General features: G+C 42.1%; 1 protein-coding gene across 3 annotated transcripts; it reads right to left on the reverse strand.

Annotated features, from left to right (window-relative positions):
• Positions 1-1106: 1106 nt before the first annotated feature.
• chrna11 (cholinergic receptor, nicotinic, alpha 11) lies at positions 1107-19876 on the reverse strand. 3 transcript variants are annotated; one of them, XR_010664798.1, is made up of 11 exons: positions 19429-19876; positions 17075-17214; positions 16291-16335; positions 15636-15745; positions 15449-15528; positions 13119-13286; positions 12838-13032; positions 9024-9110; positions 7788-7897; positions 4940-5940; positions 1107-1249 (listed from the first exon to the last, which is right to left on the reverse strand). XR_010664798.1 is itself a non-coding variant. In XM_020640223.3 (10 exons), the coding sequence occupies exons 1-10, from the start codon at positions 19478-19480 to the stop codon at positions 5209-5211; spliced, it is 1719 nt and encodes a 572-aa protein (XP_020495879.2). In that variant the 5' UTR covers positions 19481-19876; the 3' UTR covers positions 1107-5208. The 3 variants fall into 3 exon arrangements, 2 of the variants coding, with proteins under 2 accessions (XP_020495879.2, XP_065804557.1); XM_020640223.3 differs by having other exon boundaries at positions 1107-5940; XM_065948485.1 differs by lacking the exon at positions 19429-19876 and adding an exon at positions 17677-19408 and having other exon boundaries at positions 1107-5940.
• Between the last annotated feature and the right edge of the window lie 533 nt (positions 19877-20409).

The raw sequence follows: 20409 nt of genomic DNA on the forward strand, positions 1-20409 counted from the left end.
CGCAAGATGTTGGGATGTGATCATGCAGCAGTGCACACTGGGACCCTAAAAGAAAAGAGGTGTGCATCTCAATATGTTTCAACATAGTTGTAAATAGTATGTTCTTCAACTGTGCCATGTACATGATCATTGACTGTGTTTTCATTCCACATATTTCTGTCTAAGTCTTGTTTCTGCTTCATTTTGTATTCTTGCATTGATTGCATCTTTATTGCATTACATATAGCCGCCTCCTCTACACACTCATGGAGCTGTGTGCGGCCTAATCCTCCTCCAGTGACGCCATGAGGTAAAATATCTAAAGGCCTTCAGGTCGGCGCGCTCTTACTAAATTGGGATTGTGAAAGAAAACAAACCAAAACAACTGATTGATTGTATGCATACGCAAACCCAGGAGCTTATCTCCCCATGGACAACAACACACACTCTCACACACACACACACACGTTCTCGCTCTTCTTTTATTCCATCTGAGTGAACACAGTAAATCTAAGTGCTGCTAGATTGCTAGCGCTGCACATTTTTCATCCTTCAGAGAGAAAGAGAGTTAACAGGGAGCCTTTGCCTGGGCTGAATGAGGACCGGCTTATACTATAAATACACCCCTGACTCTTTGCTCGGTCTGACATACTGACTCGGGTGACAGCGAAGGCCACACACATCCTCCATGCTTGATGGACTTTCATGAAAATATGTCTCTAATTTCTGTTTATTTGTGGAGTGTATATTTTCCTTGTGATGTGATAAACTGCAGCAACCTTTCATTTGATGCTTGTGACTGAGTTATACTTCTTGAGTCTGAGCCCCCACCTCTCCCCGACTCTGTCCCTCATAAATCCGATGAATTACCCAGTATGCCCCCCTCTTTCCTCCATTAACTTCCCCCCTCCTCTTTCTCCAAATCCATCCCATCTCCCCATCCCTCCCTCTTCTCTCCTTCCTGAACGAGTGATCAATTAAGGCCCTGTCCAGCTCCCACTGCGCGTCAGCACTTTCCCTCCTCCTCTCTGATCCCCTCGCTCTGTCATTTTTTTTCTTCTTTTTGGGTGTCAGACCAGACAACACAGAGAGAGAGAGAGAGAGAGAGATAGTGTGCAGACCAAAGGTTGTATATAAAAAAAGGGAGAGTCCTTTATTTTCAGGATGAGAAATGCTCTGTACAGATGGGAGTGTTTTTGTGTGTCAGTATGTGTGCTGGAAGGAGAACATCCTTCGGCAAAACACCCGGGGAGGAAAGTTTACTTTCCACCTGTCAGGAGAGTTGACATTAAAGAAAGGAAGAGACAGAAGATGAAGAGAGGTAAGGAGATGAATCGTACAGTTGTCTCTAGATTTAATGGACAAGTTCACAGTGAGAAATAAAATGTGTAGAGACACTAGATCAGGAAACATGTGTTCAGTCCTATTGACTCTTTATATGTTGAATGAATTAAGCTACCAGTTGTTTGAATTTTGTAATTGTCATCAAATCCCATGAAGATCACAACAACATGTATATTGATCAAACAAGAATTTCTCCTCAATCAGAACCCTAACACGTCTTCTTCATGTGCTTTAGTCGTTTCTACTCTGCACTGTAAATGTGCTGGACGAAGGTCAGGCAGATCATAATCTTAAGTCAACACAAAGGGAGAAAAGGCTCTAGATAGTTTGTAGTTCAATAAACCAAACACTGTCGTCTCTGGCTCAGAATGCACCAACAGTATATGGTGCCTTATTAAAGCAGTGTTCTGGAGAAACCTGTTTTTGTAGCTTGTTCGCACATGGCGAGGTGAACCCTGACTTTAAAACCTCCCACATAAACATCCTCAGACAAAGCAAAGTTTATGTCCAAACATATCCTTTCCAACATGTAGGTGCTAGCTTGAGGCTGGAGGAAAGAGCTAGAGGCTGATATGACACTTAGCAGTAAGAATTTTTAAAAACGATAAAGAGCAGATGACAGAAGAGGAGTGAGATCTGTCTGTGTGTTAATATGCACAGTCTCACATCACTGCCCTATCAACATGGAGTCATTTTCAAAAACTATAAACTTGCATGAGCCAAATTGTTACTGTTCATGATAACATTAAAATGGGAACTCTTGTTTGTAAAAAAAAAAAACAACCTTGGTAAATCACCATACATGTTTTAATCCACACCTGAAACTGGTCTCAAATACTATGTTTTCAAATGTTTGTCATGAACTACAAATCCAGGCAATGTCCAGCTGTGTTTTTTTAAACATGTATTTCTAGCCCAATTATAAGGATAATGTCTTTATCGGGAACACATGGGTATTTGAATGTGTTCCACATACAGTGTAGAAAAGGACTGAAAAACTTCACATCATAGGTTTTGCTTTTTTTTTCATGGGATTTGCAGACAATGTAAAAAATAAAGATTAAATCCAGCCTTATCCTGTTCTCTGTTGTTAGGTTTTTAGTATTTTCTCCTCATACAGTCAGGCATACTGAGGACTAACATCTGTTTGTCTCTGCTTACAGATTGAATGCATGGTTAAATAAGTATCTTACTTTTATCTGCCACAAAAATGCAAAGAAACTCACTATAGAGGTGCACAATACAGTCATGTTTCTCTCCAGTTTTGTTTTCTATGACAAAAAGACTCATGTGGGCTGTGTAAGACGTACACAACAATCTAACTAAGGGTACTGTTTTCCAAATAGCCTGCAGAAAATCACATCGGAAGGACTGTTTTTCTCCTGATATTTCTTTATTTTCACTGTCACTAGCCATGCCCAGAAGCTGTTACCACATGGTTCTGAATTCTGAAGAGAGTGTGACGCTAGCTGTGAAGCACAGAGAGACTCAGCGTTTATACTGAGAAAAAAATGTGAAGGGTACACTTTCCTGCTGCATTCTGTTGCTTATAGGTATTTTGAATGACTCATCTTTCTGTGATCACCTTACTGTGTCCAAATCACTTCCTTAGTTTTTAACTATTTGACTGTATACTTATTAATTCACTCTATATGGAGCTATAAAGATGTAGACTTGTTGTAAAATGTGTCATTGTCCTGGGACGTCATGCTCAGGGTAGGCAGGTGGATCGCTCTTATAGTGTTATAATCTATTCACTTCAAACGGAGAGTCTGTTAGCTACAGCATGAAGTGTGGCGAAATGCTAATGCTAACTGTTGTCTAACTGTACAGACAATAAAATACATTGTTTGAACTTGAATAATGTCCCAATATCCCTGCAGATTCTACATTCTATTGTCTTTACAATAACTGATCAATGACAAGAGTTTTGTATAGTGTGTATGACATCATGCCAGCATCTGAGATCAATCAGCAAAGCCTGCCATGTAAATATGATGAACACAATGTGGACTTTTTTTAAGGATTGTTTTTTTGGGGCTTTATTTTGATAGAGCAGCTTTAGAGAGACAGGAAGTCGAGGATGACATGCACTAAAGAATGTCAGGATCAGGCGTTGTACCTGCAATCATGGGGCACCTACTCTACCAACTCAGCTATACCAGTGCCTCAGTGTGGAAAATGTAAAGAGTGCTATAAGACTACTGCATAGATCTCAGGCAGAACTCAGAAGCTCTTCACCGTAAAGGTTGTGAACAGTAAGCCGATCTCTGTTGATCGCTAATGGCTTATTTGCAATACAACTTGAATTTGTTACGGTGGGACAATCATCCTGCAGGACATTTGAGGATTTAAATTTGACACATTTTGGTCGAGCTAAGCTGGGCTAACCATGCATTCATTGGACCTGCAGCAGAGACACAAGACAGCTGTTTATGTTGTCTGAGTTCAATTCAACCAAACCCAAATTAATTAAGACCAATTTGACTAAGTGGTTTCCATTTTTGTTCAGACACTCTTCTGATGAAGTTTAAACTATAAATGTAAACCTTCTAAATCAGCCCATTAGAGACTGAGGTCACACCCAGGGAAAAACAGCTCTATTGAAGTCTAGTGCTTCATTTAAGATGTGAAATCACTCTTAAAAACAGACAGCACTTTGATGGGATTTTGCTTCTCCATCCAGATTCTTTTTTTTAATGATCTCCTCCCTTTTTTGTGCCGCTCATGTTCTATTAAACACGCCCCATTTCAGTGTTTAAACCTTAAGTATGAAATCCAGTGAGATCTTTAGGTCTCTCAGGACCTGCTGGATACATTTAGGTAACCGTTCAATGAGTAATAATTGGTTCAAGCCTTCACTGTGGTTGCAGCTTCTGGCCTTTGCATCGTTGATGACCAGTAAATTCAGTTTCTCGTGGTGATAAGCACAGCACACTGTGCAGCTTTTGATCTCTGCTGATTGTTGCAGATTGGCAATCATCTGAAAGAGATAAGGCCTGGGACATTTAAAGTGGTGTGTGAGCAGAGGAGGACTTCATCTTTTAAAAGCTGATTAGTCTTAAAGATTATCCAAGGTCTTTTCAATTTGACGGTCATTAGATGAATGTGATAGAATGAGAGATGAGATCCTTTTCCTCTCTCCTGCAGCGTTCCTGATCTTCAGTCGGCTTTTTTTAATATCCCAGTTCACAACTTTAAACATTGTCAAGAGGGATGAAGAGTCATTCCTTCTGAGCCGCCCTTTGTCTTCTGTCCTTGTAAAAGTCTCTTTCTTTTCTGCCCAGGCTCTCCTCCTCACATCACTTTAAATGATGCAGTCTTTTCTCGACATGTGGGAGTGAAGGACTGCCTTCCCTGCTTGAGAAAATAAAACAGCCAAATGTCTGTCTTATTTATCTAGCCCTATCTAACGCCTGTCTCTTTCTATCTCTTATTCTCTTACTCTCCCTTGCTTTAGGATCTTTCTTACCAGAAGTTTCATTACACTGATAGTCTTTTCTTGATTTTTCCTTTTAGAACTTATCGTTCCCCTAATTTCGGGGGGGAAAGTCTCTGAGTAAACAACAAAAAGCCATTCCACCTTGTCAACATTCTGATAAAGCACCCTACTCACCTTAATCTCATTTTCAGTTCACTTTGTATCCCCTTCCTCATCCGTTTTTCTGCTTTTATTTCACTTACAAAACAGAATGTATTGCAAAGAAAACCATTCGTATTTTTTTTCCAGTTCTCTCCCGATCGCAAATCACAGCACCAACAGTCCACTGGAAATTGTTTTCCCTTGGATCCAGGCCCACTCCATCCTTCATCCTAAATTTCATTCCCTTCATCCTTCCCTTTGCGCTTTCTGCTCTTTTATTTTTTTTCTTTCCTGATTTCTTTTCAGACAAAGTCTTTTGACATAGCCTCCACAAAGTTTGGAGCAGACATGAGGATGGAGATGGTGCATATGATGTTGAAAACGCTGAACGCTACCAGACACAGACGGTCGATTACAGCGCCCGCAAATTTCCACTGGTCGGCCATGCTTTCAGTCTCGTCCTGCTCCCGGAAACGGTCCGCCATGTAACGCACCTCCTCCAAGATGGCCTGCAGCTGGGGGTCTCCGATCCCTGCGGACGAGCAGACTCCGAGCCCCCCTGGTCCCCCTCCAAAGCCGCCTCCACTGGACACCGTGCTGGGGCAGCCTACAGTATCCATATTGGGTGTAGGAGGCGGCGGGGAGCTGCAGAACTGAGACGAGAGGTGGGGGGGCGGGCTTCCTGCTCCTCGCCCTGAGGAGAGGTTATTCCTCTGGAGAGCCTCGGAGAGCATCGACGGGTCGTCCATGCTCTGGAAGCCCATGTAGAGAAGGTTCCCGTTGTTGTTGGCGCTCGACTGGGCGTGGAGGTGAGGGTGCCCGGCATGGAGGGGCCCCGTCTGTAGGGGACCCAGGTTCTGTGGGTGCAGCGGGTGGAGGGTGGGATCTGGAGGGTTCGGGATGCTGCCGCTCTGGGAGCCCGATGAGCAGCGCCGCAAGTGGGGGGCGCATGGGGGGCGCTCCGGGTCGTCGTTCTCTCCTGGTCGCTTCATGCGCAGAAACCAGGCCACCCACTGCAGCAAAACCAGCTGAACCTGTACGAGAGAGAGAGACACAAATATTTGTAAAAATCAAAGTTCTGGGTAAAAGCAGAAAATGAACCAAGAAGCAATGGAAATCACAAGTTGCTTCAAAGCATTAAGAGCCACCCACATATTTTGACCTTCACATGATGCTGGTTAAGCTCGCTGAACATTTCATTGTCAGATTGACGTTACTGCTGTTTCCAACCTCGCGTCTTCTTTTATTTTTCAGCTGCACTTGTGCAAGTAGAAGTTTGAGATTCCTCCGGGAGGCTCGGTTTAAGCGCCTCAGGCAGAGAAGGTTTTGGAGCTTTAAATGAATTTCCAGCAGAGAGGACACTTAAAAAGACAGCATTAGCTTCAGACAGTGGAGTCACTGAGATTGACTGTAAGATTACGGTCTCTTTACGGTATACGATAATGAGCATGCAGGAATGCTTCAGTAAAGTGCAGATTTAAGATAAAGAGAAAATGAAGCTGCTGTTTACAAATTCAAATCTTGTTTTCTTCTGCTCTGTTCTCCCTGTTGCTCTCCTTGTCTCCTTGTCTCCTTGTCCACTTCAGGGGAAAAGACTACATGTCCCTTGAAAGGGCAAACTGGCCTAACAGCATCCAGATGGGTGTCTGGTACCTAACGAGAGGCTAATATCCAGATGACCGCTCAATCAGTCTCCTCAGAGTGTTTGTTAATCGGCCAGGTAAAAGAGCTTGTTGTTGTTAATGCTGGTGATGCTGTGTTTGTCCCTCGCTCCAATTATGATCTCTACTGTTTCGCTGCACTCATCTGAACCACATCAATTATCTTGGTAATTGGCCATCGAGTGTATGAAGAGGCCATTCATCAACAGAGCATCCTTGTCATGTATCAATACAAAGAGCACCTGCGCTCTTATGCAGCCAAGATATATTTAAATGTATTGATAAATGTAGACCTGCCAATTTTACTCATTTGTTTTATTTACATTTCACAAAAAGAAGAGAATCCTCCCACGCAGCAAGACCAGTTATTCTCTAAACCAACTGTGCATAATCTTTATATTTCATGAGACTATTTGAGACCCCTTTTTTCACATTTTACTATTTCATATATATTCACTTTAGAGAAGAAAAAAAAACTTTTCTTAAAAGGTCCTGGTGCTTTTTTTTAAGCATGAAACAGAAGTCAAGGAACATAAGACGAGGGAGTCAAAAATCAAATCCGCCCACACATCCAGAGCTCTTTGAAACACTCTCCTGTTGGAGTCAGTGCCGAGGCAGACTGACACCGCCTCGATGAGTCATAGCTAAGGAAGTCAGAGAATGAAGAGAGAGAGGGAGCTGACATGCAGGAGCACAGGTAGAGGAACAGATGAATGAAATGTGTGAATATACATATATGTATATATATATTATTTAATTTAAATGATCAACATACGCATACTTATTTATGTAAATACTGTAATGACATCTTAATTGACTCATCTGTCACGTAACTGCATTTTACTTATCATGTTACTTCAGCATTTTTTGCACTATTCACCACTGCACTGTTTCATATTTAATCTTGTAAATATTAGTCTTTTCTTATTGTGTTTATTGTTGATATTTAATGTTGTACCTGTACATAAGAGAGCACAGTTCACCAAAGTTAAATTCCTTGTGTGTGTAAGCATACCTGGACAATAAATCTGATTCTGATTCTGACTCTTCAAACGGCAGAGCAGAAGAGGGAGTGGATCTAATGCTGATATCCTTAAAGTAGTAGATCAAATATGAAACAGGGCGACCAGCAGTTAACCGGGCATTACACGCGGGAAAGCATGATGTATGTATCTATAATGCACCAGAGGTTAGAATGAAGAGTTGGAGCTCAGCCTCACCCATTTGGGCATGTTTCCTCCATTTGGATCGTGGTGATGATACTGCAGAACGATGACTGTGGCGATGACTGACATCCCCACGATGATCATTATACTGGCAAAGTACTGACCTGGGTGGAGGAGAGAACACAGCAGTGTTATGAATCATTTTGAAATCTTTTCACTGGCACACACCATTCCCCACTCTTCACCTCTATTCTCTACAAGGTTATCTTAAAGAACACTTGTGTGATTCACCAGTATCCGTGGGAGATCATTTCATTTCAGCAAGACGGTCCTTCAAAAGAGAGAAAAGCCAATAATGCTGAAGAATACCAAGAATTTGTGAAATGTCTCGGATCTGTGACCTCCTGCTAGTAGCTGCATTGTGATTTCTGATGCATTACACAGATTTGAACAGCATCAGGGGAGATAATTATTCAAAAAAAAAAAAATGCTGAAGGCAGCTCTGTGATGATTATGAACCCGCTCTTTTATTTATACATTTTAATGACCAGAATTTGTGTCTTTAGGCAAAGATGGCCACGCAACTGAGTCTGACTTCAAATTTGAGCCCAGCAAACATAATTTCCGGCAGGGCGCCCGCAATCAATTTAGCCAATTAAGTTTTAAGGGAAACAGATGGCTAAAATAGATCAGGCTCCACTGAGGTTTTTTGGGGGAATTTGCAGTTCTACCATTTGTGTAGCAATGTGTTGTCTTTTGTGTAGTGTCTACACATCCAGATTCTTTTTATAGTTAGTGGACAAGATTTCTTTACGCACTAGGGAGTTTGAGCCAGGAGAAGTCTGTCGCTTTAAGACTTCAGAGAGAAATATCTACACTATGAGATGAATGTGCAGCAGATTTTTTTACAGACATTCATGGTCCATGAGGATGAATTCTAATGACTTTGCTGATCCCCTGACGTTTTTTTTATTGTGGCATCATGAGGTCTATATTAGCAGTTTTTAAGTTGAGTAACCATTGACATAGAATATGGAACACATGTTCAGGTTCTCCAGAGAGATGTGAATAATCCTGCTTCGACCACTAGCTGGGTCAAACATCCTGGGACCAACTGAAAAATGTAACACAAGACCAAATATTGATTGTAAATGCCAAATGGAAACCATGAAAAAAAGAAAAACCTCTTGACTTCATATTGACAATTATTCAAAGTTCTTACATTGATTAAAGTGTTTGACATAATTCCAGTTACATAACCTGCTCATTAGGAACCATGTGAACACGTACCTATGAGAGGGACGGAGTCAGATGTGGCCGGCATGATCTCTGCAACCAGCAACATGAAGACGGTGAGAGACAGCAACACTGTGATGCCTGCAGATAAGACAGATACTCAGATAGAAGAACTCCATCGGGTTCATCTTGTTCCCTGCCTGAGAACTCGTACCTTCTCTTTACTTCTTTCACATCAGTGTGTTTTTTTTATTTTTTATAAATGGTCACACTCAGGTTGGATTTATGTAAATGACCAGCGAATGCTCATACAGTGAATTACATCTTGACATTCTGTAACCATACAGCAAAAAAAAGCACTTCTGCACAGAAACTATAGCCATCAGCAACACACACACACACACACACACACACACACACACACACACACACACACACACACACACAGCCCATACTGCTCTGAAGATCATCTCCATCTTCATTAGTCCACACAGACAGAATAAAGGAGTGCTTTGCTGGCATAACTCAGAAGCATTCAATTAAAACTCTTGGGTCTAGAGATAAATTATGTACACCCTTTAAGGATATTAAGAAAATTAAAAAAAGGCCTCTTTATGTTGTCATTGTTCTCAGAAATGGGGCACTTATTCTGTTTAAAAGCCGTCTACCTCTGACCCTGAAAGCCCGGCCACTTTGTCCCCGCGTCTCCTCCTTCAGAGCAGTGACAGAGTCTTTTCCTGGAAGGCAGTGTGTAAGCTCTCTCTCCCTGCAATCAATTCACTAGCCTTAATTACATCAATAGGTTAATTGGTCGTGTGTAAAAGGCTTTGCATATGAGAAATGCTGCGTAATGCATCCTGTATTGGAGATTAAGGATATGCTTTGACAAAGCTGTCGCTGCGTTCATCAGAGTCCCCTCCCACTTCCACAGTGAGTCACATTGATCTCCGTTTTGGGTGTTTTAAGTGACAATTCAGACTCTTACAGTACAAATCAAAATGCAGTCATGTAAGGTTTAAAATATGGCTGCAGTAAAAGATTTTCTATACTTACCTGCTGTTGATTTTCTTGATTAATTTATTAATTGTTTTGTCTGTAAAAAAGGCTTTTAGTCAAATAAGCTTACACTTTTTATCTTAATTTTTGTACAACCAAAAGTCTTAAACCAAAGATCTTCTATTCACAAATACGAAGCAAAAGGAAACTGTTTGTTTTGCCTGATGAAGTCTAGTACCTAAAATATTGGGAATAAATGTATTCTTGCCAGTTAGAGAGTGTGCAGGGGTTTGCTTACAGTTTTGATGGACACATTTCTTCGACACGCCTGTCTTTAAATATAGATGTGGTAAGTATTTTTCGATGTCTCCAGAATCTTCTTCAATCTGTGTAGTAGTCCTAACAATCCTGATGAGGACAACATTACCCATCTTGTGCTCTAAACAGCCTAAAACAGACATTATAATCTGTTTGCAGCTGCTGTTAGCTCGCAGCACGGCTTCCAGCCTATCATCGTCTGATTTGATCGACTCCCATCTTTCCCTCTTCATCCGTCCTCTGTCTCTTTCCTGTCCTCCTCTCGCATCCCTCTTGGATTCTTCTCCTGTCTGATCTTCCTTTTCACTTCACTCTTCCCTCACCCATCCGTCTCCGCTCCTCCTGCTCACATTCATCATCTCTTTATTTAATCCCTCTCAGCTCCACACCTTCTCCTCCTGCTTCTTTCATAACACTTCTTTGTCTTTAGTGACACTCCTTCATGGAGACATGTCGCTCATCCATCACGTTTATTCCCCTTACACTTTTGAAGTTGGTGTGTGAGGGAAAAAAAGTACATGCGAACTAGCAAAAAAAATAAGCTAGTTCAGGAAGTTAATCCGGGCTTCCCCCCTTTACACACCTGACATTTCTCATTCTCCACAATCACCACCACATGCAGCCTCCAAGTTATGCAGTCTATTTAAGCTGCAACATTCCCCCTCTCTCCCTCTGCTCAGTCAGTCACAGAGCTGTCCTGTATCTGCACTGTCAGCCCCAGAACCAACCCAGCATCCACCTCTGATAGGGGGTCAAGATATTCTCATTACTCCCCAAACCTCTCGTGTGAATCATAAGGGTGAGGTCAAAAGGTCAAAGACTCCAAACTCCAGATCTGAAAAAACATTTATATCCAACAAGAGCTGTCAGACTTAAACTGCAGTTTCTTTAAAAGCCTCAATCCCCCAAAGACTCCTACATTAAAATTCAGAACAGCAGAAAAACATGTTTACTGCCTAGTCAAAAGAATGGTGAGAGTCTTTTAAAACACATCTTGAGAGTTGGTAATGAAACAGGCTGAAATTACTCACGCCTCTGTATGAGCTACAGACCATCTGGAAGAAGATTGATTATTTCTACATAGGTATATTTAATGTCTGTGACTGCTGCCATATGGTCTGTATAAAATGTGATTTACACTTCACACACTGGAAGTGCCTTTATTTACTGTTACAGAACATTACTTATGCATGTAGGATGTATTGCCTTGTGTAAGAGGGCCACTGAGACCGACACAAAATGAAATGTTCTTGCTGCAGCTTAAAGCTTATTATGTTTACAACTGTACAGGGGATGTGTTTGTTGGCTAAGCTGGTGGAGTCGATAGTCTCCTAACAGGAAGGTCGGGGGTTCGATTCTCCTTGGGCACTTAACCCCAATTTGCTCCTACTGCTTTGCCGGCGGCATGTGAGTGTGTATGAATGAGATCATTTACTTCTGATGGTCACTTTACATAGTAACCTCTACCATCAGTGTGTGAATGGATGGGTGTGACCTGCGGTGTAAAAGAGCTTTTGAAGACTAGAAAAGTGCTCTACAAGCTCAAGTCCATTTATCATTTAACTTGTGATGATACCATTATTAAAATAATTAAGGCTGCATTCACTCTCAGTGACAGGTCGGTGTCCTGAGCTGTGTGCCCCCGAAACTTTTTTTTAAAGATTCTTTTGGGGGACTCTTGTGCCTTTAATGGAGAGATAGGACAGTGGATAGAGTCAGAAATCAGAGAGAGAGAGAGAGTGGGGAACGACATGCGGGAATTCCTTTTGTACATTTTGTATTTTTTATATTTTATATTTTACATTTTTAAATTCTATTTTATATATTGTAATAGCTTCTTCTACTGTATTATTTAAGTTGTTGCTAGTTCAGCTTTATTTCCTTGTTAATTGTTTAGCACCAATACACCAAGTCAAATTCCTTGTATGTGTAAATAAACCCTGATTCTGATTCTGATTCTGATTCTGAAATTAGCCACAGGTCAGATTTGACCTGTGGCTAAGAGGGAGAGTTTTGTCTGAGTGACGATCCGCCGCCAGCACCGAGGGGCCACGCGGCCTCGGGTGCGGGGATCTCAACCGGTAATGATCCTTCCGTCTCGTGGTCCAACGCTGTGTTTGTTTTCCTCTTAAACAGGCCAATGGTTGGTCAAACTTGTAATGTGTTAATATTTGGCACCTTGAGGATTAGGTATAGTATTTTCATTTTTTTTAAAAGATGATGATAATGTTTGGCATAACTCAAATCTAAGGTGACTCGGAGGTCAGAAGACCAACAAATGTACTTAATATTGGGAACTGAGAAACAATTGACTGAGCACATTAATGATGATGAAGGGGAGATAGACTTCAAGATTGTGCATCATGTTTCATCTTGATTAACGTCCACTGAGGCTCACATTCCATGGCCTCCATGGCTCTGTGTTTTTTGTGCCAAGATCTGAGTCAAAAAAACTAAACAGCCCGCTTCAAACCGGTATGTCTTTTTGCACCGCCTGAAACTGCTTCTTGTCCAACTATTACCTCCATCACCGCTCTTTTTTAAATTCACTTACCCAGCGAGATCTTCTCCCCAGAGTCAGCTGGCAGCACAAAGATGAGCAGAGTCATGGAAGACAGCAGCACGCAGGGAATGAGCAGGTTCAGGGCATAGTAGAGCGTCCGCCTCCGGATCGTCACAACAAATGTCACATCCGGGTACGGCTCTTTACAACAGTCATAGAAGGCCTCGTTTCTCGCGCCCGGAACACCTTCAAAGAACAGCAACAGAAAAGAGAGAGTGACTCAGCTGCTCTGCATGCTGGATGCTTTAGATGTTTTTTCCCCCTTTAATCACCGATCAGGTCCCACTCTCCGTTGGGCATGTAGCCCGAGATGTCGGCATCGTTCATCTGAAGGTCCAGCAGCCAGCCGTCATACGTCCAGGAGCCGAACTTCAGCTCACACCTCTGGATGTCGAAGGGGAACCAGCGCACGTCCACGTTGCATGTACTCATAAAAATTCCTGACAGAGAGACAAAGACAGACAAAAGAACAAAGAGGCCGAGAAGTCAAAGCTCCACAATCAATTGATTAAACGACAACATTGACCCCCCCTGAAGCCCCCCGCGGCCCCCCGCACAGAGGTGACAATGAAAGGATGTATCAGAGGGACCACTTGTGATGTGCAGAAATCCTGCGCTGAATAATAAGCTGCCTGTCACAAAGAATCTTTCATTCACTTCATATCTTTGCAGCCTTAGAGACTGACTTCTTAACTCAGCAAAGGTATATTTTTTATACACAACACTGCATTCCAAAAAAAAAGGAGCGCACACTGAAATTGGATTTTCATGAACATTGTGCAAGTCTACAGGCAGTTTACTGTTTCTGAAAGTGAGTCTGCAGAGTAACACTAGATTAGAAAGAAAGTCCCATCAAAGATATGTTTTAAAAAACGGCAAATCATCTTTTTCTGTAAGAAGTAGATGCTGTCCGCCTTGTTGGTTTAGCAGTAGAAGGAAATCGTCAACAGTGACACTGAAAATGAGATTGTGCACCGTGTCCTAATCAGAATAACACTTTTGTTATGCGAAATAAATGCACGCATAGGCAAGCACAAAAAAAACAAAAAAACACATGAAGACACACATGCAGCAGACATCATCCTCCTCCTCCTCCCCGACTGAGAGTCACAATGAACCTCACAGTGGACTCTAACAAACTCTGGCCCTCAAAGTAATTACTGAAATAAACGAATCAAGTCTGTCGAGACGTTTCGGACGCACACAGAAGCGAAATATCAATGAAGCCTTACAGCCCTCAAAGACTTTCATTATGAGGTCACCGACATGCAAATCAGCCTTCAGAGCGCAGGAGAAGAAGAGAAAAGAGGTTAGCAGGTTGGACTCAAAGCAGAGGAATGACGCCAAGTTAAGTTGAAGAAATACATTTTTTGAAACACTCCCTGCCCTCTCAGATAAAGTTACTGTCACCAAGCTTATATAAAGGGTTTCCTTTGCCTCATGGGGATGATGTCTTTATAATTACAACCATTATGAGCTCCTGAGTGACTCATTGAGGCTGATAGTGTGAAAGCGGTTTCTTCGCAGTCCACTGATCTGTGTACATTCATGCAATCTGCTTTTCACAGATATCCTTGAAAAAACGCTTACAAACAAGACACTTGGATCTTTCCACAATATCCCTCCCTCTCTCCCTCTCTCTCGCGCTCTTGAAGCATATTTACGAACATAAAACTCCATCATTTGGAGAACCAATTCCAAGACGGCATTACAACCCCGCAGACACCATCCACTGTTTGCAAATGTTACCAAATCGAGATATGACCTCAAACACCTGTTACACCGTATCTCTTGTTTTACCAAAAGACCCAAACATCACAACAGAACGGCTTCTGCAGCTACAGGAGGCGTTCTTCAAACAGTGGTGTGCAGCAGCAGACACCTGGCATCCTCCACCTTTTGAATTATTCACTGTGTGTCAAAGCATCCTGCCACCCACAGACCTGTTGCCTTTTATTTACTGACAGTAACAGGAAGAAGAAAAAAAAGACCACTGGAACTGCAACCTGGCATGTGCGAGGGAGGCAGAAAAAAAAGCTGGTTTGCTGCTCATTCTTCAACTTTTTTTCTGAACGCCAACTCTCCTGCTTTCTTCCTCATTATTCCCTGTGTTAAAACCCTCTCCTCCTCGGCACTGTCTTTTTTTATATTCTCCCTAATTGGAATGTATCCAGATTGCAGCATTAAGGAGCTGTATTTACATTCAGCAGAGCCCTATTAATAAACATGGCCACTGAGAGGGAATTGATAGGGTTAGCTTTTCCTCGACTCAACCCCCCCACTGGCATCAGGGTTTTCATCTCAATCTGCAAAAATCTGACGTATAAAGAGACGACTACAAAAAGACATGTGGAAACACAGGGGATTCGACTTTCACAGGCTTGCACAGGTCTTGCTATTTATAGGTATCGCTGGGAATCTGTAACCAGTGAGTAACCAGGGATCCTGTTTTATACTAATAAAATATTAATGTCAATGTACAAACAAGGGCGACGTGCAGAGACTGCAGAATGAGATGCTGCACCGTGGGGAGCGAGGGCGAGTGATAGGAAGGGGGAGCGAGGGATGAAAAAAACGAGGGCATGAAGGAGAAGAGAGTCACCTGGAGGCAGATACTCGGCGTAGCCACTGGAGTTCACCAGCACGTTGGTCTTAAAGGTGGAGTCAAAGTCATCATCTGCACTGAGGAAGGACAGAAGGGGGAGTGACACTACTTGTTGGAATGTAATGTGAATGCAGGGGGTGTGTGTGTTCAGGTGTGTGTGTTCAGGTGTTTGTGCGTGTTTTACCTGTTGTACAGCAGGATGTCCGGCGTCCACACCTGATCGGTGGTGAAGCGGAGGTTTTTTACGCCGGGATGTTCGCTCTGGTTCCACTGGAGGTAGTGGTCGAACCAACTCTTAAACACACACACACACACACACACACACACACACACACACACACACACACACACACACACACCACACACACACACACACACACACACACACACACACACAGATACAGTCTTAATCCCACTGGTCTACACAGACAGACCCCTCTGATGTTCACTTTAGATCTTCCCTTCCCTCCCACAGTCTGGGTCCGTAATCAGTTCGGGTGGATCCATAACCGAGACGCAACCCCAACTCTGAGTCTCTCCCTCGCCCGATCAACCGGCCTGAAAGACGACGGCCATCTCACACCTACACCCCTCTCATACACATACATCTGTCAATATATCTTACAATTCACATTAAATGTTCAAACTAATATTGTTGTGGCGTGGTCCTTGCTAGTGAACGGATGCTCACAGGTATTTACAGTCAACACCAAAAACTACAAGGAATTGCCATAGATTTGCATTTTTCAAGGTGAGAAACTGTGAGAAAGTGTTATCGGCTGCATAAGGAAGTTCAAATGAAAGGCTTCTCGACACATGTTTCTCTCTGATGTCCTTACCATCCGTAGCCATATGTTAGTGGTGAGGACCTGGTTCTTCTCATCCTGCAAAACATTAAGACAAAAAACAATACATGTCTCTTTTCGTCACAAATTGTTCTCTCTGCAAACTTGCAAGGCAGCGTGTTAAATCTTATTTTGCATCCCTGTTAAGAGATTTAAATTGTTACATTTTTTTACATCCATGTCATATAAATTCTCAAAGCTGAAAAGGATGTCTCTTTTATTACCAATATTAAAGCTCCTCTGAGGAACTTTAGGATTGTGTCAGTTTTCAGCACCCTTCAAAGCGGCGCCTTGTATCTCTTTGCTGATCCAGTCCCGCGCACGTATACGCAGCTTTTCTAACAAAAATGTCATCCTGCTGTGTTTTGGCAGCCAACTCATCCCTTACTGAGAATGTTAGTGGATAACTGGATATTGTAAACAAAGGCTGTCTCTGCAGTGTGCTGTAAATCCCTTTATCTGTCACCCCCCCTGGCAGGTTAAACACATTCAAAAATGACTATATCAAAATAATCAGTCTTTGTACTGATGGTCCTGTTTGCTTTTGTGTGTCCTATTGAGGTGATTAATTTTTGTCTGTTTCATAATGAAGTACAAAATCATGGTTTCAGGCATATACAGAAAAATGTATTAAACACCAAATGATCATTTCTATAAAACCAATTAACAAACACACTAGGGGCTGCAGACGCTTTTTTTTTATCAATGTGTCATTAAATAATGACTCTTACAATTTTAACTTGTAGATGTTGAACATTGTGGTTTAAGAAACACTCACCACGTCCATGATCTGTATCAAACTGAGGGAGAAGACCACGGTGAGAGGGTGGGAGTCATTGCCCACTGGCCGCTCCATCCGGTTGTAGTCCTTCAGGAGGTTCTTCAGCAGGTTCCTCTGGTGAGGACCCTGCAGTGACACTTAGAGAGGCACAACAACAGTAGTTACAAGTTGACCTGTGAGAAACGAGCAGCTCCACAAAGTGATGACCTTTAACCTCAAATACAAAGAGATGGGCTGAGTCTGTTTGTGCTGTGACGGATTCAGAGGTAAACAAGCTTACATTTAGTCCTCTATCATCCTCTTTCATCCTCTTTCATCTGACTCTTATTCGTGTAAATATTTATTGTACCTATTATTGAAATCTTACTTACATTCCTATTCTATTTGATTGTTATTTTTATTACTATATTTCTACTGCTATATTGTATATTTTGGAGAAACTGTAACAACAGAATTTCTGAAAGTATTTCTGATTTCTGATTTAATAAAGTATTTCTGATTTCTGATTCTGATTCTGATTCTATGCATGTCAGTGTTTCTAATTACACAGCTGAAACTTACAGTGCATGGCATTACAGCATTTCAGTAAGAACACTCACATTTTTTTAACTTCTAAAACCACCTCTGACGCATTTTCAGTCTTTGCCTTGTGTCTCCTTTGTCTTAGATTTCATTTTCATCCGGCCTGGAGCCTGGAAACAAATACCTTATAATGTATATCATGCTCATACGTCAGAGGAAAACCTCCAATAAAAATCTCACTACATGAGAGATGTTAAAGTCTGAGTCAGGCAGAAATGAACGCTGAATATGTAAACCCTCAGGAACTGAACTTTCTTATACATCAATACATCCACAAGAAAAATGTAAATGTAAGAAGATTTAATGATGAAATCAGCAGAAATAAAAAAAAAATTTTTTAACACTAATCTTGACTCTTATGGTCTAACCTTTGCTGATGAATTATTCGGGAGAGGTCGAACTCAGTCAGAGTCTTTTACATTGATATTAAAATATACAGAAAGAAATCTATAAACAGGAGAAGTATTCTGAGAGTGCACTCAGACAAACAAACAGCTATCTAATTAGACCATAAGAGATATAACTGGCACTAATGAGAGTATATTAGGGCTGTATTAAATGCTCAGAGGGACTCCATGTAACGTGTTGGATAGAGAAACAAATAAGTGTCAGCAGACTTGACTGTATACCACAAATGTCAGAGCAGTTTGAAATGTGAAGGTCAGAGCTGCTTCTTCTATGCGTTAGTTAATCAGTCAGGCCTTATCCAAACTCATTATTTTTTGTGTTAAACTTGTTTCATCCTTCTATTTAAGCCAGGCAGACATAAAGGGAACTGACTTTCAAATATGTAGGATTTCTCTGGTTGTTGCTTTAGGGACGCAATTTGAAGATTTCATTCAGTTGGATGTTATGCAACATAAATAACGCTCTGGAAAGAAGCTGCTGAACATGGTGTGGATGAGTTGTTTTCATAAAATGTGGAGGAGTTCTTATTTTCTGACTTCTGAATCTGAGTTCAGGGAGTTTGCAGCAATCCGGTCTGAAACTTTTGCCTTATCCGTCCTCTTATCTCTTATTTTCTAGACTTTTTTTTTCTTTTAAAGTCTTATGAAAACAAACAAGAAGAAAGGGATTCTACTGTCTCTGCCTGTAGGGAAAGTTGTCTTTGCTCTGTCATCCACTGTCCGCCTTCACATTTAGCTCTGACTTCTGCTGCCCAGAGCTCCATCGGCATCAGCAGCAGCATCACATCACAACACAACATGGAGTCAAGACGGACGAGGCGATCCATATGTGCGATTCGATTGATCAGTTTTCTGTGGGGTGAGATCCCCTAACATGCATGCAGATTTGGATCAGAAGAGGCTCTGGGAGTGAGGAAAAGAAAAAAGCTGTGATCTGTTGTGAAAGCTTGGATTCTTCTTCTGTCATCTGCCTCACTGCACAAATCAATCAGCCTGTTAAAACATCTACATATGGATGTATATGGATATATAGGGAGGCGTCTAACCTCTGGGTCAACTTCAAGTGTTTTGTATCCAGTAAAATGAATGAGAAGAAGAGTTGTGAAAAATCACAGAATTGTACACAAGCAAGCAAACAGGTGAGCCAGATTCTCACTTTTCTTCTCCTGGCATTTTTTTCTCTACTTTGACATTTTTTCTGCTGCACAATTCACAGAAAACCACAAACACAAATTTCTATTAAAATAAAAAATCCCACTTTGACACTACAGTGCCACCGCTGCAATCTGATTCCTAAAAAAATGAATGACAGACAGCCTGAAAAAGACAGAGTGAGAATGAGAGACAAGCGTGCAGGCTCACCGTGAATCAAAGCAAAAAATCCAGAGAGGAGTAGAGCCACCGAGTGCCACATTCTGGAGGATGAAGAGCAGGAGAAGAGGAGAAGAAGGTCCGGATTATTGAAGGAAGAGGAGGAGGAAGAGGAGTAGGAGTAGGAGGAGGGGAGGAGAGGAGAGGGAGGACAGACTCAGGAAGCTGCTGGAAATCCCCCCCGTCTGCATCCAGTCTGCATCCGAGGGAAGAGAGAATGAGCGTGTGGGGGGAGAGAAGGGAGCTGAGAGGAGGAAGAGGAGGAAGAGGAGGAGATGTGGCTGCTCTCTCTCTCTCTTTCTCTCTCTCTCTCTGTATCTCTCTCTCTCTCTCTGTCTCGCTGTCTCTCTGGGAGGTGGGACTAAAACGGAGAGAGAAAATTGTCAGGGATTGGGGTGATAGGGGGTGAAGAAAAGGCAGAAGGTGGAGGAAAGAGAAGTTTTAATTGGTCCGTCACCATGAGTGGACTTTTCAAGAAAAAACATTTGGAAAAGAGGAAGACGGATGATGATCAGGATTAAAAATGATCGTTACAACAAAAGGGATTGATTGGAAAAGGGGAAGTGTGATGAAGTAAAGATGGTGGGAAATGTATAGGCTTCCAAAGCCGGGAAAATATACTTTAGAAAAAAAAGGGACAAAAATGTGTCCTCTACCCTTTTGCTTAAGCCTGTATGTGTGCGTGTGTGTGTGAGCTCTGCAGGGGGGTGGGCTTTGAATCATGGCGGCAGACGGTCTCCAGTTTAATTGAGAAAGTGCTGGGCTCTGCAGGAGGGCAGCAGGAATGTGCATAGTTAAACTCTACTCCTCATTTGTCCTCACGAAATGCTGATGCAAGGGCAGAGGCAGCGAGAAACCGTAAGACTGAGAGAAGGGGGGGGGAGGAGGAGGAGGGAAGGAGGAGGAGGAGGGGAGGAGGAAGAAAGAGTTGGACTGTATAATAGATTACCCTATTACTTCAACTGACCCTTT

The sequence above is a fragment of the Labrus bergylta genome, chromosome 19 (assembly GCF_963930695.1).
Source record: "Labrus bergylta chromosome 19, fLabBer1.1, whole genome shotgun sequence".
In the NCBI taxonomy this organism is placed as follows: Eukaryota; Metazoa; Chordata; class Actinopteri; order Labriformes; family Labridae; genus Labrus; species Labrus bergylta.

Coding starts and splice junctions, on each gene's coding strand:
- chrna11 (XM_020640223.3), bottom strand. CDS start 19,480: ATGTGGCACTCGGTGGCTCTACTCCTCTCTGGATTTTTTGCTTTGATT. Junction 17,215..19,428: donor ATTTTTTGCTTTGATTCACG/GTGAGCCTGCAC, acceptor TGCCTCTCTAAG/TGTCACTGCAGGGTCCTCAC. Junction 16,336..17,074: donor TGATACAGATCATGGACGTG/GTGAGTGTTTCT, acceptor AATGTTTTGCAG/GATGAGAAGAACCAGGTCCT.